Genomic DNA, 15,320 nt, shown 5'->3' on the forward strand with positions numbered 1-15,320 from the left:
GACCAAAACACAATATCAACAGAAGACGTGAGCAGACGGCACGAAGTTTTCAGTTTGGGTGAATGGCATTTATACTTGTCTCGTCATGAAGCGAATTTTTCAACCTCAGTTTTAAACGACTACACAAATGTTAGTGCCATGGGTTGTACATCAATACTTCAGAGGGGAAGTGGGGTATTTAGTGTGGAGTTACGAAATAAGAAAAGCCGAATGCGAAAGTTTGTGTCAGTCGGCAACTGCGCTCACAAAAACGGCTGTTCCGTTTTACTCCCCTGTTTGTACTACATCTTTCGACTTTGGGCATTTTGTGGTGTTTAGGGACAGAAAATAATTGGTTTAGTCCTGTTTCATAGGGAAATTAGCAGAAAAGGGTATGCTATCGACATTTGTAATTTCAAGTCGTCAGTGTATGCTGTTGTCGACTCAGAAACATCGTGTGGTACAGAGGGGTAAACCGGAACCATGCGTCTTTGTTCCAATATGCTTTTGGATATTGGCAAAAATGGCCGACTTCCGTAGCAATATGCTTTGATGATTGGAAGAGACCATCCAATCACAGCCTCCGAATTCCCCCACGTGTCCATCAGAATAGCTATATAACTTGATATATGCGTATTTCCATTATGATTATTATAACTATAACTCGATATATGCGTGTTTTCATCATGATTATTATTACTGTAATTAGCATAAGCGTATTTTCTCATCTCAGGAAAGACGAACGAAATCGCCGAGGGAGCGACGCCAGTCAATCCCAAGTTTCGTTCAGGCCTTATGTCCATGACGTGTTCTCTCAGCTGGACGCCTAACAATGGGCAGGATAGTTTGTATATCAACCATGCTTTGCTGGTGAGCTTCCTAGCATATAACCACGTCATGTCCCAAATAGACACTATACTTCTAGGGACAGAAAAACCAAGTTAGTATAGCATAGCTGGTAACTTAAGCATCTTCTTTCGAGGCTAATACAACTACCCGATATTTTGCGAGCACACAATAGCACTAACACACACACATTACATGCATGCCATTACCTAGAGATAACTTCAAAATTGATAGAGTTGTTAAAAATCTGGTGGAGGACAGAAGGAGAGACATGCAGACAGTGAGACAGAGACAGACAGACATATGGGCAGACAGACAGACAGGCAGACATATGGGCAGACAGACAGACAGCTATGCCGATTTATTCCTTTTCAACCCTATGTAAATGAAAGGCCTATCTCACTCTTTCTATGTCACCTTTTCACATCTCACAGCTCCGAGACCGCCTGTCTCACTCTTTCTGTATCACCTTTTCACGTCTCACAGCTCCGAGACCGCCTGTCTCACTCTTTCTGTATCACCTTTTCATATCTCACAGCTCCGAGACGGCCTGTCTCACTCTTTCTGTATCACCTTTTCACGTCTCACAGCTCCGAGACCGCCGGTCTCACTCTTTCTATATCACCTGTCTCACTCTTTCTATATCACCTTTTCATCGCCTGTCTCACTCTTTCTATATCACCTTTTCATATCTCACAGCTCCGAGACGGCCTGTCTCACTCTTTCTATATCACCTTTTCATATCTCACAGCTCCGAGACCGCCTGTCTCACTCTTTCTGTATCACCTTTTCACATCTCACAGCTCCGAGACCGCCTGTCTCACTCTTTCTGTATCACCTTTTCACATCTCACAGCTCCGAGACCGCCTGTCTCACTCTTTCTGTATCACCTTTTCACATCTCACAGCTCCGAGACCGCCTGTCTCACTCTTTCTGTATCACCTTTTCATATCTCACAGCTCCGAGACGGCCTGTCCAAGCTGGGTGAGGGTTCTTACTTCAACGAACCGGCCGAGGACTTGGACGACTGGAAGCAGCAGTTCTGGGGAAATTCTTCCACCTACGATCGTCTGCTCCAAATCAAGCGCCAGTGGGACCCGGACCATTTCTTCTGGTGCCACAACTGTGTCGGTTCGGATGACGTCACTTCTGGCTAAAAGCATTCTGGGTGATGTTTCTTTCCGCGCGAGGCATTCTGGGCGATGCTGGCGTTACCTTATACAGAAAGAACGTTATCTTAACATCCCGAGGTCAGAAAGAACTTGCACCAAATGTGTATCGCATGACATAGGTGATGAATTCCATTATTTATTTGTCTGTGATTTTTTCAAGGAAGAAAGAGCTGAGTTGTTACCACCTTACTATTGGAAAAAACCTAATGCACTTAAATTTAAAAAGTTGTTTGCTACTAAGAAAAAGAAATTGCTAAAGAATATTTTGGACTTTATTAATAGAATTTGTAACAGTTTTTCATAATTTTTTTTATTTTTTATTTTTTGAGTCACTTGAGAAAAAGTGACTATGTAATCGGTCAGTGTTAGTCTGTCCGGCCGGCCGTCTGGCCGGCCGGCCGGCCGGCCGTCCGTAGACACCACCTTAACGTTGGACTTTTCTCGGAAACTATCAAAGCGATCGGGCTCATATTTTGTTTAGTCGTGACCTCCAATGACCTCTACACTTTAACGATGGTTTCGTTGACCTTTGACCTTTTTCAAGGTCACAGGTCAGCGTCAAAGGAAAAATTAGACATTTTATATCTTTGACAAAGTTCATCGGATGTGATTGAAACTTTGTAGGATTATTCTTTACATCAAAGTATTTACATCTGTAGCCTTTTACGAACGTTATCAGAAAAACAAGGGAGATAACTAGCCTTTTCTGTTCGGCAACACACAACTTAACGTTGGGCTTTTCTCGGAAACTATAAAAGTGACCGGGCTCAAATTTTATGTGAACGTGACTCATTGTGTTGTGAATAGCAATTTCTTCCTGTCCATCTGATGCCTCATATAATATTCAGAACTGCGAAAGTGACTCGATCGAGCGTTTGCTCTTCTTGTTTTATTTATTTATTATATTAGCATATATCATGATTGTATTGATTGTATTTATTGTTCAAAATGCCCCCATGGGTTATGGACTAATAAACTTGAACTTGAACTTGAACTTGTAGTTGGGGAGCATTCAAAATGACAGTCTTGTGTAGGTAAGCTAAGATAGCATAGTAGAATGCAAACAAGAATGGGACAGAGAGAGTTTAACACTAGTGAACACTGGCATCGTCTGATAATTTTCGATCATCTCAGTCTTGAAGATTGAAGATTGATTTAACTGTATATACTGATTTAACCTTAACCCGTACGGGAGGAAGAATTTCTATATTATTATTTGTAATAAAAAGACAAAAATACTGCACTCACGTGTGAACGAAGAATACAAACAAGTAATGGCGATGTTTCAACCCAAGGGTTTTCTTCACAGGCAACACACACACAACGGAAAAAAGGAGAATGCAGACAATGGAACGGATAGATGAGCAAGGGAGGTTAGATGATTAGGGTAGAACGGGTTTGTGGATGTTTGTTCCACCTCGTCTGTGCACCTCGAACGACATGTAACTCTAACTTGTATTTTTCTCATTTTACGTGTGATTTTTGCTTTGTTTTTGATGTTGTGTTTTTTTTTTATCTTGAAATAAATTCATATGCCTTTGCCTCGTCTTGTTTATGGGAGATGGTCATGTTATATTTGTATGTATATATTTTTAAATATTCATACTGAATAAGTTTCAGCATGAGGTGTTTAAAAAAATAATTTCTTTGTTTTTTATTAAGAAATCGATGTGAAAAGGCCGAGCTGGTTCAATGGTTGAAAGCTGATAAGCACAAAGTGCACGTATTACTGACCCAGCTATTTTTCAGGACCATCCCTATACTTGGTCACATACGAAAACTCAACACCGTGTGACTGCTTACTGGTGTGAGTTGACTTTTTTTTTTAAATGAATTGATTTATTAAAAAAAAAGTGTCTTTTTACAAAGTTTATTGATAAAAAAAAGAGGAAAGAATCCCCACAGGCTGTTGAATGTTGGTATGATACCAAGTGGAGGGCTGCATCTTATCCTACGTAATCAGTGGGGCGGGGATGTAGCTCAGTCGGTAGCGCGCTGGATTTGTATCCAGTTGGCCGCTGTCAGCGTGAGTTCGTCCCCACGTTCGGCGAGAGATTTATTTCTCAGAGTCAACTTTGTGTGCAGACTCTCCTCGGTGTCCGAACACCCCCGTGTGTACACGCAAGCACAAGACCAAGTGCGCACGAAAAAGATCCTGTAATCCATGTCAGAGTTCGGTGGGTTATAGAAACACGAAAATACCCAGCATGCTTCCTCCGAAAACGGCGTATGGCTGCCTAAATGGCGGGGTAAAAAACGGTCATACACGTAAAATTCCACTCGTGCAAAAACACGAGTGTACGTGGGAGTTTCAGCCCACGAACGCAGAAGAAGAAGAAGATCCTACGTAATAGCCAGGCCAGATCTGAGATGGCGAGCCAAACCTTATACATGGGAATAGGTGTGCCTTTAAATTGTACAAATCTGTTTGCAAGCTAATATTTTATATCAACATTTGTGTGTGTCTAAATTGATATGTTCGCGTGTAGGACTCTTTCCATTTGGTTTGTCAGTAACTTTGAAAAGATCAAAACCAGACGAGCAATGTAACACACTAACTGCACTAATTAGGAGCAAAGACAAAGATGGACTAAAAATAAAAATAAAAGAATACGCTTTAGATTTTGAAGAACTGTCGGTCCCTTCCTCCCGTCACATACCCCCCCCCCCCCCCCCCCAAAAAAAAAAAAAAGAAGCCTGGTGTCTTTTTTCTGAACCTAATTCTTAAACAAATTCCAGTTCACCAAAACAAGCAGCCATGTTAAAGCCTGGCTAGAGCTAAGACAGTAGAGCTAAGACAGTAGAGCTAAGACAGTAGAGCTAAGACAGTAGAGCTAAGACAGTAGAGCTAAGACAGTAGAGCTAAGACAGTAGAGCTAAGACAGTAGAGCTAAGACAGTAGAGCTAAGACAGTAGAGCTAAGACAGTAGAGCTAAGACAGTAGAGCTAAGACAGTAGAGCTAAGACAGTAGAGCTAAGACAGTGGAGCTAAGACAGTAGAGCTAAGACAGTAGAGCTAAGACAGTGGAGCTAAGACAGTAGAGCTAAGACAGTAGAGCTAAGACAGTAGAGCTAAGACAGTAGAGCTAAGACAGTAGAGCTAAGACAGTAGAGCTAAGACAGTAGAGCTAAGACAGTAGAGCTAAGACAGTGGAGCTAAGACAGTGGAGCTAAGACAGTAGAGCTAAGACAGTAGAGCGAACTGTTTTCACAGGGCGGAGTAGGCCTTTAAAGTTCCTTCCAGGTAACTTTCTAATCTGCGTAATTCTATCAGATTTCAAACGTGCAACTCATATATTCTTCACATACCATGTATCCTTATACATTTTTAGATATATCTATCCTCATTATCAACAATTTGTAATGCGGCTTTTTTCTTTGGTCTTTGTTTGGTATCGTCTATATCTTCCTGAATTAGCAACAGAGAATTAAGTTCAATGGATTCATGTTTACAATGCAAAACCCATTCCAAAGTTTTAATGTCAACATACATTTTCTTTGATAACTAAATATAGTATAGTTTAATGGATAATTGCTTAGCCTGCACAAGGCATTTCAAAGATTTGATAACCATTTAACTTTTCTTTGAAAGCTAAATATGGTAAAGTTAAATGTATATGTTTGCCTTTTGTTTCCTTAGGGCAAGATCTTAATCAGTTTCCCGACTGGCGTGAATATGAAATGAACACTGTGCGATTGAAAGCTGTATGAAAATAGCTAATATAATTATGCACAATCGTTCGAATTTAACCGCGGTTGTTTAGTGCATGTGGTATGAAACAGCCAGGATCTTCCAGATTGATCAACACATGCACACACAGGCACACAAGTTAGTTAGTTAGTTAGCTGTTGCTTTTCGGGTCCAGCGGACCATAATAGGCCAAATCAGGACCCCACAGACACACAAACACACAGACAAACACACACACACACACACACACACACACACTAATAGAAACACACACACACACACACACACACACACACACACACACACACACACACACACACACATACCACAACCACGACTAAAGACAAAATAAGCAAAAGAACACAGACGAAAAAGAAATCCCATTCTCAAAATTTAGTTTTGTTGGAGCACGAAACACAATCTTCCCGTAACCAGGCAATAATCTTTTTACCTAGTATTTCAGATTGACTCTAAAATCAATTAAGATAGTTCACAAGTGTTGAACCAATCAAGATAGTTCACAAGTGTTATATCAACCAAGATAGTTCACAAGTGTTTCTGTTAAATCCATAGTTTTCACCCAATTGAAGCAGTCATATTACGCCAAGCTCACTCGTAAGCGATATTGGCGAGGGTAGGAAAATAACCGCCGGATTTCAGTGTGATGACGTCATATGAAGACAGTAGATTCAGCTATCTAATATTTTCATTGTTGACATGATGAAACCGGTTTCAGCTGACAATGATTTTTTTGTCCTGAAATAAAACCAACCAAGCGGATGAGAAGTAAGACGGCTTAATACTTGTATGAAATATTCTACTCGTCAAAAGAAACTACACAGTAACAAGCAGAACTTGGTTTAAATATGATTTTATTCAGATGACAAAGGGTGGCATATAATATCAAAGATAAATTTGGTTTAAACAGTGTTTTATTCAGAAAATTACAGATAACAATGCGGCATACAATCAATTTAACAGTTGAGGGCAACAAGCAAAGTTTATACATGTGCTCTTAAAAAGCAAACACACACACACACACACACACACACACACACACACACACACACACACACACACACACTCACACACACACACACACACACATACATACTCCTCACCCCCAACACCCCCTCACCCCCCTACACACACACACACACACACACACACACACACACACACACACACACCCTGTCATCCCACAAGAATCAATAAGTCTCTTACCTTGACTAGGAAGCCGAAAGTTGTCTGCAAGTTGGACTCACTTTGTTGAACAACATTTCTGTCCGCTGTTACAAAGACCCGCTACAGTGGTGCACGTCTCGCCAGAGGATACACACTGCTGATCAGCAAATTTGTTGCAGGCTGCAAGGACAGACAAGCAAACAGACACTACAATGTAGGTAGGCTATATCTCCCGTTCAAGCTGAGCGGAGGTGCACGAAGCGAAACTGAGTGGGTGCCACCCAACCGTGTGAGAACAAATCGCGGGGTCTGATTGGTTGAAATCACAACAAAGCTATATCAGTTCAACCATTCCAACACAGCGCCTGGCGCCCACCCGGTTGGTCACTTTCTCGTGCCTCTCGGCCCCTGTTGGATGGATGGATGGATGAGGGAAGGAGAGAGGGCGGTAGGAGGGTGGATGGAGACTGAAAGATGCGAGAGAGATAAAGGCCCATTCGTCGCTATGTATACAGGTTATTTTTTTGTGTGTGCATCCCGGCCCTGGTAACAGGCGTGTACACCCAACTTCCAAGCTATACGCCAAATGTCAGCTCAATCGACACATAAACACTGGAGATCTAATAGTTGGCGACAAGCTATACGCCAAATGTCAGCTCAATCGACACATAAACACTGGAGATCTAATAGTTGGCGACAAACAGACAGAGTGACACATATACGGGGTTGCAACAACAAACAAAAAAACAAGAATTCAGCTGGTGTGGTAAGACGGTAATGATCATTTTCTAGTTTTCTCTCTGTCTCTGTCTGTGAATCTCTGTCTGTCTGTCTGTCTGTCTGTCTGTTTCTCTCTGTATCAGACTGTCAATGTCTGTCTGTCAGTCTCTCTCTCTGTCTCTCTCTCTGTCTCTGTCTCTGTCTATCTCTCTCTGTCTCTGTCTCTTTGTCTCTCTCTCTCTCTCTCTCTCTCTCTCTCTCTCTCTCTCTCTCTCTCTCTTTCGTACCTAATGTCATTTAGTTAATTGCTAATGATTGTTATTTTATGAGTCAGTTTGTTATCATTATTCCCTCACAATCGCAAAACTTATCTTATCTTATCTTATCTTTATCTCATCTCATCATATCATATATCATATAGGCATAGCATAGCATATCTTATCATATCATATCATATCATATCTCATCTTATCTTATCTTATCTTCTCATCTCATCTTATTTTATCTCTCTCTCTCTGTTGGTTTACTTACGCGAAGTGCAATGAGATCTTTCCAACATGCGTACCAGGGCCCAGCAGATCAACCGATTCGGTTTGTTGATACAGTTGTAGGATCCAGAGTAGCGAAGCTCGCGCTTGAGACAGAGGTCGGACTGTGAGGTGTAGGAGAGACTCTGTCTCGCGCCAGACACCCCGGAACAACACGCAAAAAGACATACCACAGCCAGGCAGGCCCAGAGGCAAGCGTTTGTGAGTGCCATGCTCATGCTGTAAGAAAAAAATGAATAATTCAATCATTTTCTTCAAAACAAAATTATTATCAACTTCTGTATTACCACCACCACCCCTTTTCTGTTAGTATTTGTAACTTGCTTTTCTGTTTGCTATAGTATTCTGAAAAGAGTATTTTGATAGAGTCCGCCATCGTGTTAACCACTGTTATGTTTTCATTAGGATTGTTAAAAATAAGCACTATGCTTGAGTGAGAAATCCTAAATGCCATATATTGTTTCAATCAATCAATATGAGGCTTATATCGCGCGTATTCCGTGGGTACAGTTCTAAGCGCAGGGATTTAAAAAAAAAAATTTTATGCAATTTATATCGCGCACATATTCAAGGCGCAGGGATTTATTTATGCCGTGTGAGATGGAATTTTTTTACACAATACATCACGGATTCACATCGGCCAGCAGATCGCAGCCATTTCGGCGCATATCCTACTTTTCACGGCCTATTATTCCAAGTCACACGAGTATTTTGGTGGACATTTTTATCTATGCCTATACAATTTTTGCCAGGAAAGACCCTTTTGTCAATCGTGGGATCTTTAACGTGCACACCCCAATGTAGTGTACACGAAGGGACCTCGGTTTTTCGTCTCATCCGAAAGACTAGCACTTGAACCCACCACCTAGGTTAGGAAAGGGGGGAGAACATTGCTAACGCCCTGACCCAGGGTCGAACTCGCAACCTCTCGCTTCCGAGCGCAAGTGCGTTACCACTCGGCCACCCAGTATTGTTTATGTATGGATACAAAAAAAAAGTCTTGTTTTAACCGATAAGTCAATAACTAACTACATTAATGAATAGATAAAAATAAAAATAACAAGTAAATAGCAAATAAATGATAAACAAAATTAACAATGTACACAGTGACCATGCACCAACGGTTAAAAGGAAAAGTATGATGACTTACTAGCGCCAGAACCAAACAATTAACATTTTCAAAATTATAATCATCAGTGAAATTTACTAATTTTCTCCGCCAGCAAACGTTACACTTTAAGTTTTGGCTCAAGCAATCCTTCTGGAAGTGAGCAAGAACAAACAGAACACGTGTTAATTGAAATGTTCACGTGACATTAGTAACCCCAGGTTTTGGCGCTAGTAAGCCGACATATCAAACTCGCTCACTATCTCATATTCGGCCATGCCTTTACATGGTATAAGATCATCCCTTGACTCGGTCAAATACCCTAAATCCACATATTTGATTACTTAATTTCCCAGATAGCCAATAGTGTCAGGTAACTTTCTCTGAGCCTCACAAAAGTGAGTGTTTGTATCTCTGAAACTATTTGGAGTTTTTGATAGACGAATTCTAAAAATAACTCTGTCGGGTTTGTGAAAGAGTGAATTCCCTTGTTTTTTACTCGGACAAACATAGGAGGTGTCAATCACTGGCGAGGGGTGTGTCGGAAACACGTGAACAGGAACACGTGTGAATTTATTTGTCAGAGGAAAAGCAAGGGCATTCACTCTTTCACAGCCCATACAAACCCGACAGAGTTATTTCGCCAAATCGTCCATTGAGACTTCATGTAATCCTCAAGCACCATAGGCCCTTCTTAATCAGCACTTTTTGTTTAAAGAATTATTTGTGTAAACAAACAAATAAACGATGACGTAATTTGAACTAGACGGATGATGTGGGTCGTGGACGACCCATATTGAATTTAAGAAGGAGCTTTACAGTATATATCTTTATTCGGGCGGCGTTGGTGATTTTCGACCCATACTCGGCAAAGAGGTGGTAGAAAGTGTATACGTATTCGGATGGCGTGGGTCGTGTGCGACCCATACTTTAAAAAAAAAGCTGAAAATTAAGGATTGGTTGGTCGGATATCATTTTGTATCGTCTTTTCAGCTGCTATTGCTGTTCTTCTTCTTCTTCTTCTTCTTCTTCTCTTCTTCTGCGTTCGTGGGCTGAAACTCCCACGTACACTCGTGTTTTTTGCACGAGTGGAATTTTACGTGTATGACCGTTTTTTACTCCGCCATTTAGGCAGCCATACGCCGTTTTCGGAGGAAGCATGCTGGGTATTTTCGTGTTTCTTTTACCCACCGAACTCTGACATGGATTACAGGATCTTTTTCGTGCGCACTTGGTCTTGTGCTTGCGTGTACACACGGGGGTGTTCGGACACCGAGGAGAGTCTGAACACAAAGTTGACTCTGAGAAATAAATCTCTCGCCGAACGAGGGGACGAACTCACGCTGACAGCGGCCAACTGGATACAAATCCAGCGCGCTACCGACTGAGCTACAGTCCCCGCCCCTATTGCTGCTCGAGACCGATGCAAAATCAACGGTCCAATAATTGAATTGAAACTTGCCAATTTAGAATTCACAAAATGACTGTGAGTGATGCTGTGCTGCTAACCCTATTTTGGCTCGACAGAGTTGTATTGCGCCCAGCTAATAACATAGAAAGATTCTGCTTTTGGGGCAAAAAGAGGATGGCTTTAAAAGTCCTCTGAAATCGGAACAAACTCTAAACTGTCAACCCTTGCGATGCACGAGCTACAACAGGGCCCCGGTCATGTACAGTGCTCCCCAGTAGGTGTTTAAAAGTTGACACACTGACAAACGAATTCACTGTAGCAATATGATTCCATTCATTTTCTTGACAAGTCTTTAACATTTTTGAACAAAATATAGCAATTTTGAATTTCATCTGCAGATGATGCAATGCAGAGACGTACCAAACAAAACTAAAATCGACGGGCAATTTGCCAGTCAAAGCATAGACACACTGTAGGCGTATTTCACGTAACTATATATAAAAAACAAAACAAACTTAAAATCAAAAATTAAAATTCGCTTGCGGCTTCGTGGCAGGCGGAAGAACAAATCAGCCAGATAAGTTTTCGTTATTGTTTGTCCATGCACTTATAAGACCGTTGGGTCGATATATTTGTGAACTAGAGGAATACCCGGCTTCGCCGGGGTGAATCGCGAGACAGAGACAGACAGCGTGGCGGTTCATCACAATCACCTTTGCAGGCGAAGTCCTGTCAAACGGGATTGAGAATTTTAGAGCTTATTTCTTAGCCCTATATTATCTGTTGTGGCTTCTCAAATGCCAGAACATACAGACAGACAAAAGCCGCTAGACCCCATCACAAACAGAACTCTACAATCCACAGGTTTTTGCCCACACACACACACACAAACACACACACAGAGAAGCCGTATATATATATACTAGAGGAATACCCGGCTTCGCCGGGGTGAATCGCGAGACAGAGACAGTCAGCGTGGCGGTTCATCACAATCACCTTTGCAGGCGAAGTCCTGTCAAACGGGATTGAGAATTTTAGAGCTTATTTCTTAGCCCTATATTATCTGTTGTGGCTTCTCAAATGCCAGAACATACAGACAGACAAAAGCCGCTAGACCCCATCACAAACAGAACTCTACAATCCACAGGTTTTTGCCCACACACACACACACAAACACACACACAGAGAAGCCGTATATATATATACTAGAGGAATACCCGGCTTCGCCGGGGTGAATCGCGAGACAGAGACAGACAGCGTGGCGGTTCATCACAATCACCTTTGCAGGCGAAGTCCTGTCAAACGGGATTGAGAATTTTAGAGCTTATTTCTTAGCCCTATATTATCTGTTGTGGCTTCTCAAATGCCAGAACATACAGACAGACAAAAGCCGCTAGACCCCATCACAAACAGAACTCTACAATCCACAGGTTTTTGCCCACACACACACACACAAACACACACACAGAGAAGCCGTATATATATATATATATGTATATCTATATCTATAAATATATAGGTGAGAGTGTATTTTTCGCGTGGCTATAAATTGATTCGACCTTTTCACTTTGACAGTAAGAACAACTTACGGGTGCAAGGGAAGCGTTCTGGACAGCGCAGTGACATTCTATAAATAGCAACTCAGAAACGGGAATTTGGGGTGAACGGCGCGAGACAGAGACAGACAGCGTGGCGGTTCACCACAATCACCTTTGAAGGCGAAGTCCTGTCAAACGGGATTGAGAATTTTAGAGCTTATTTCTTAGCCCTATATTATCTGATGTGGCTTCTCACATGCCAGAACATACAGACAGACAAAAGCAGAACTCTACAATCCACAGGTTTTTGCCCACACACACACACAAACACACACACACACAGAGAAGCCGTATATATATATGCATATCTGTATCTATAAATATATAGAGATAGGTGAGAGTGTATTTTTCGCGTGGCTATAAATTGATTCGACCTTTTCACTTTGACAGTAAGAAAAATCAAGTGAAATTGCGCCACTCGCTTTACATCAAATGTATCTTTACGTCATTTCCCATCCGTCTGGAGTCGGTTCTAAATCTGTCGCTCTCTGTTCAACGAGAAAAAGCGAAGCAACCGAAACGCATGTTCAACATGGTTTATCTTGTGAGACTGTTGTGTGTCAAAGGCATTTGACCTGTGAATATTCATCACGTCAGGTGTGTTACTCTGATTGGCTGACTCAGGTCACGAGAATTCTTTGACTGACAGGCATAATCAGGTAGTTGCGCTCAAGTTCCCATTGTGGCTGTTCTGTCAAATTCGCGGGGTTGCTTCGAAATGTCTTTTGGTCGAATTAAACGGTTATAAAACCGTTATTTCTAATATGCTGACTGTTAGCAAATGATAACAGACATGTCTCACAAACGACATGCTTGATATCTTTTTTCTCGACATGTCTTGTTGTCATTTGCTAACAGTCAGCATATTAGAAATAACTCATATTATTGTAATTCAATCAAGTTTGCGTTTTAATGAAACAGATCCTGTGATTGGTCAGAATGCCCCAACTCATTAAAAATTACCGGTCATTAATTGTCGATAACCACTCGCTAAAAAATCCATTAACAACCTGCTGGCGAGGCGCATTGATACAGCCTCAACTAGTCTCGGTTAGCTTTGAGGGTCATTTTACAAGTAGGAAATATGAAGGCCAACGAAATACTGAGACCATAAGGTATGCGAAGTGATGACGTCGAATACGTGACGTAAGTTGATGCATGAATTCTTCCGGACTACGTCAGTCAATTCCAAAGATCGCTTTTGTGATGAAAAGAATTTGTTTTAGAGTTTGCTGTCCAGAAACCCGTCAAAAAAGAAAGGAAAATGTGTGTGAAAGAAAACAAAACAGGAGCAGAGTGATACGATAGGAATACAGAGACATATTTCTTGGGACTTGATCCTTGCAGGTAGGTGGACTGAAAGTAGTGTGTGAACAGAACAGAACCAATTCTGTCTGTTTACAACCGCATGAAAGCAGGAAAGAGATCGTCGTCAGATTGAATTACAATAACATTAACATGCTTCCATTTGAAACTTCTCGGTCTTCATCGGGGATTGACGCCCTCCCAAAGTCTAATTGTCTCCTTTCTCAGTTCAAGCTCCATGCTTAAAACTATTTACAAACAGGTCTATCAGCCTTCAATACCACACAAAAGACAGGTAGGCTGTAAACAATAAGTTCTTTAAGCATCAGTTGGCTTAAAGTGAGCAAGATTAAGAATGCATAACAATAGCACGTCAAAAAATAGAAAAATAAGCAAAATTGCAAATAAATGACTCCCAAGTAAATATTCAGTTTTAACAATCTGTTGGGTTGAATCGTAAAAACAATTAAAAAATTTTTTTTAAATTGCACAAGAGTCCCAGGTAAATGTTCAGGCGTTACAAACCGTTTGGTTCAATCAAGCCACAGTTAAAGTTTTCTGATCAAACTACATTTTCTTGCAAATCCTAAATATTTTCCAAAACAGTCTACGTTTAGTTAATTTCAACACCACTAACACACATTGTATAAACTTTTCACTGACACGTTAAATGATCGACATAAGACAATTTCGCTTACCCGTCCGCTCAGCTTGACAGAAAACTAGACACTGTGTCGAACTATTCATGAAAGATATGTATCTTAAAGGCTGGGCTTGTATAAAACATTCGCTTTGATTTTCTTTATTCTTTTCCTCATCTGCCAAATCCCCTTCTCTGACTGTATTTAGAAGTAATGGATTTCGCCTTTGGCTAATTCGAGGTTTTGTGCTTAGTTGGACCCCGTCGTTTTTTCGTCTTCTTCTTCTTCTTCTTCTTCGTTCATGGGCTTAGACTCCCACGTTCACTCATGTTTTTAGCACGAGTGGATTTTTTACGTGTATGACCGTTTTTACCCCGCCGTTCAGGCAGCCATACGCCGATTTCGGGGGAGGCATGCTGGGTATTTTCGTGTTTCTATAACCCACCGAACTCTGACATGGATTAAAGGATCTTTTCCGTGCGCACTTGGTCTTGTGCTTGCGTGTACACACGAAGGGAGGTTAAGTCACTAGCAGGTCTGTACATAAGTTGACCTGGGAGATCGGAAAAATCTCCACTCTTAACCCACCAGGCGGCAGCGACCGGGATTCGAACTCACGACCTCCCGATTAGGAGGCCGACGTCTTACCACCACGCCACGGCGCCCGTCGTTTTCAATTGTTTGACGTCTTTCAAACCCACTATGTACTAACACAGGGATAACGGATGAAGATTGAAACAAAACTTGACTAAATGTAAAAAAAAAAAAAGGTATTCGGAGAAACAGACAGATTCAGTTTAACACTGACACACAGCCAGACAGACAGACAGACAGACAGACAGACAGACAGACAGACAGACAGACAGACAGGCAGGCAGACTGAAAGACAGACAGACAGACAGAAAGAAAGACAGACAGATAGACAGATAGACAGACAGACAGACAGACAGACAGACAGGCAGGCAGGCAGGCAGGCAGACAGACTGAGACAGACAGACAGACAAACAGACAGACAGACAGGCAGGCAGGCAGACTGAAAGACAGACAGAGTCAGACAGACAGATAGACAGACAGACAGACAGACAGACAGACAGGCAAGCAGGCTGGCAGGCAGGC

General features: G+C 41.6%; 1 protein-coding gene and 1 long non-coding RNA gene across 2 annotated transcripts in view; one reads left to right on the forward strand and one right to left on the reverse strand.

Moving 5' to 3' along the window:
- Nucleotides 1–3,538, forward strand: part of LOC138979638 (uncharacterized) — an 18,297-nt gene extending 14,759 nt beyond the window's left edge. The window contains exons 8-9 of the mRNA XM_070352355.1: nucleotides 713–849; nucleotides 1,785–3,538. Of these exons, the coding sequence (XP_070208456.1) occupies nucleotides 713–849; nucleotides 1,785–1,982 (335 nt within the window). The 3' untranslated portion in view covers nucleotides 1,983–3,538. The remainder of the gene's footprint in view (nucleotides 1–712; nucleotides 850–1,784) is intronic.
- A 2,528-nt stretch (nucleotides 3,539–6,066) lies between these two features.
- LOC138980666 (uncharacterized) lies at nucleotides 6,067–14,370 on the reverse strand. The gene is made up of 4 exons (XR_011460421.1): nucleotides 14,262–14,370; nucleotides 8,125–8,360; nucleotides 6,913–7,053; nucleotides 6,067–6,444 (listed from the first exon to the last, which is right to left on the reverse strand). It is a non-coding gene; the product is annotated as an uncharacterized lncRNA (long non-coding RNA).
- Between the last annotated feature and the right edge of the window lie 950 nt (nucleotides 14,371–15,320).

This window comes from Littorina saxatilis, linkage group LG11 (genome assembly GCF_037325665.1).
Source record: "Littorina saxatilis isolate snail1 linkage group LG11, US_GU_Lsax_2.0, whole genome shotgun sequence".
NCBI classification, from domain to species: Eukaryota; Metazoa; Mollusca; class Gastropoda; order Littorinimorpha; family Littorinidae; genus Littorina; species Littorina saxatilis.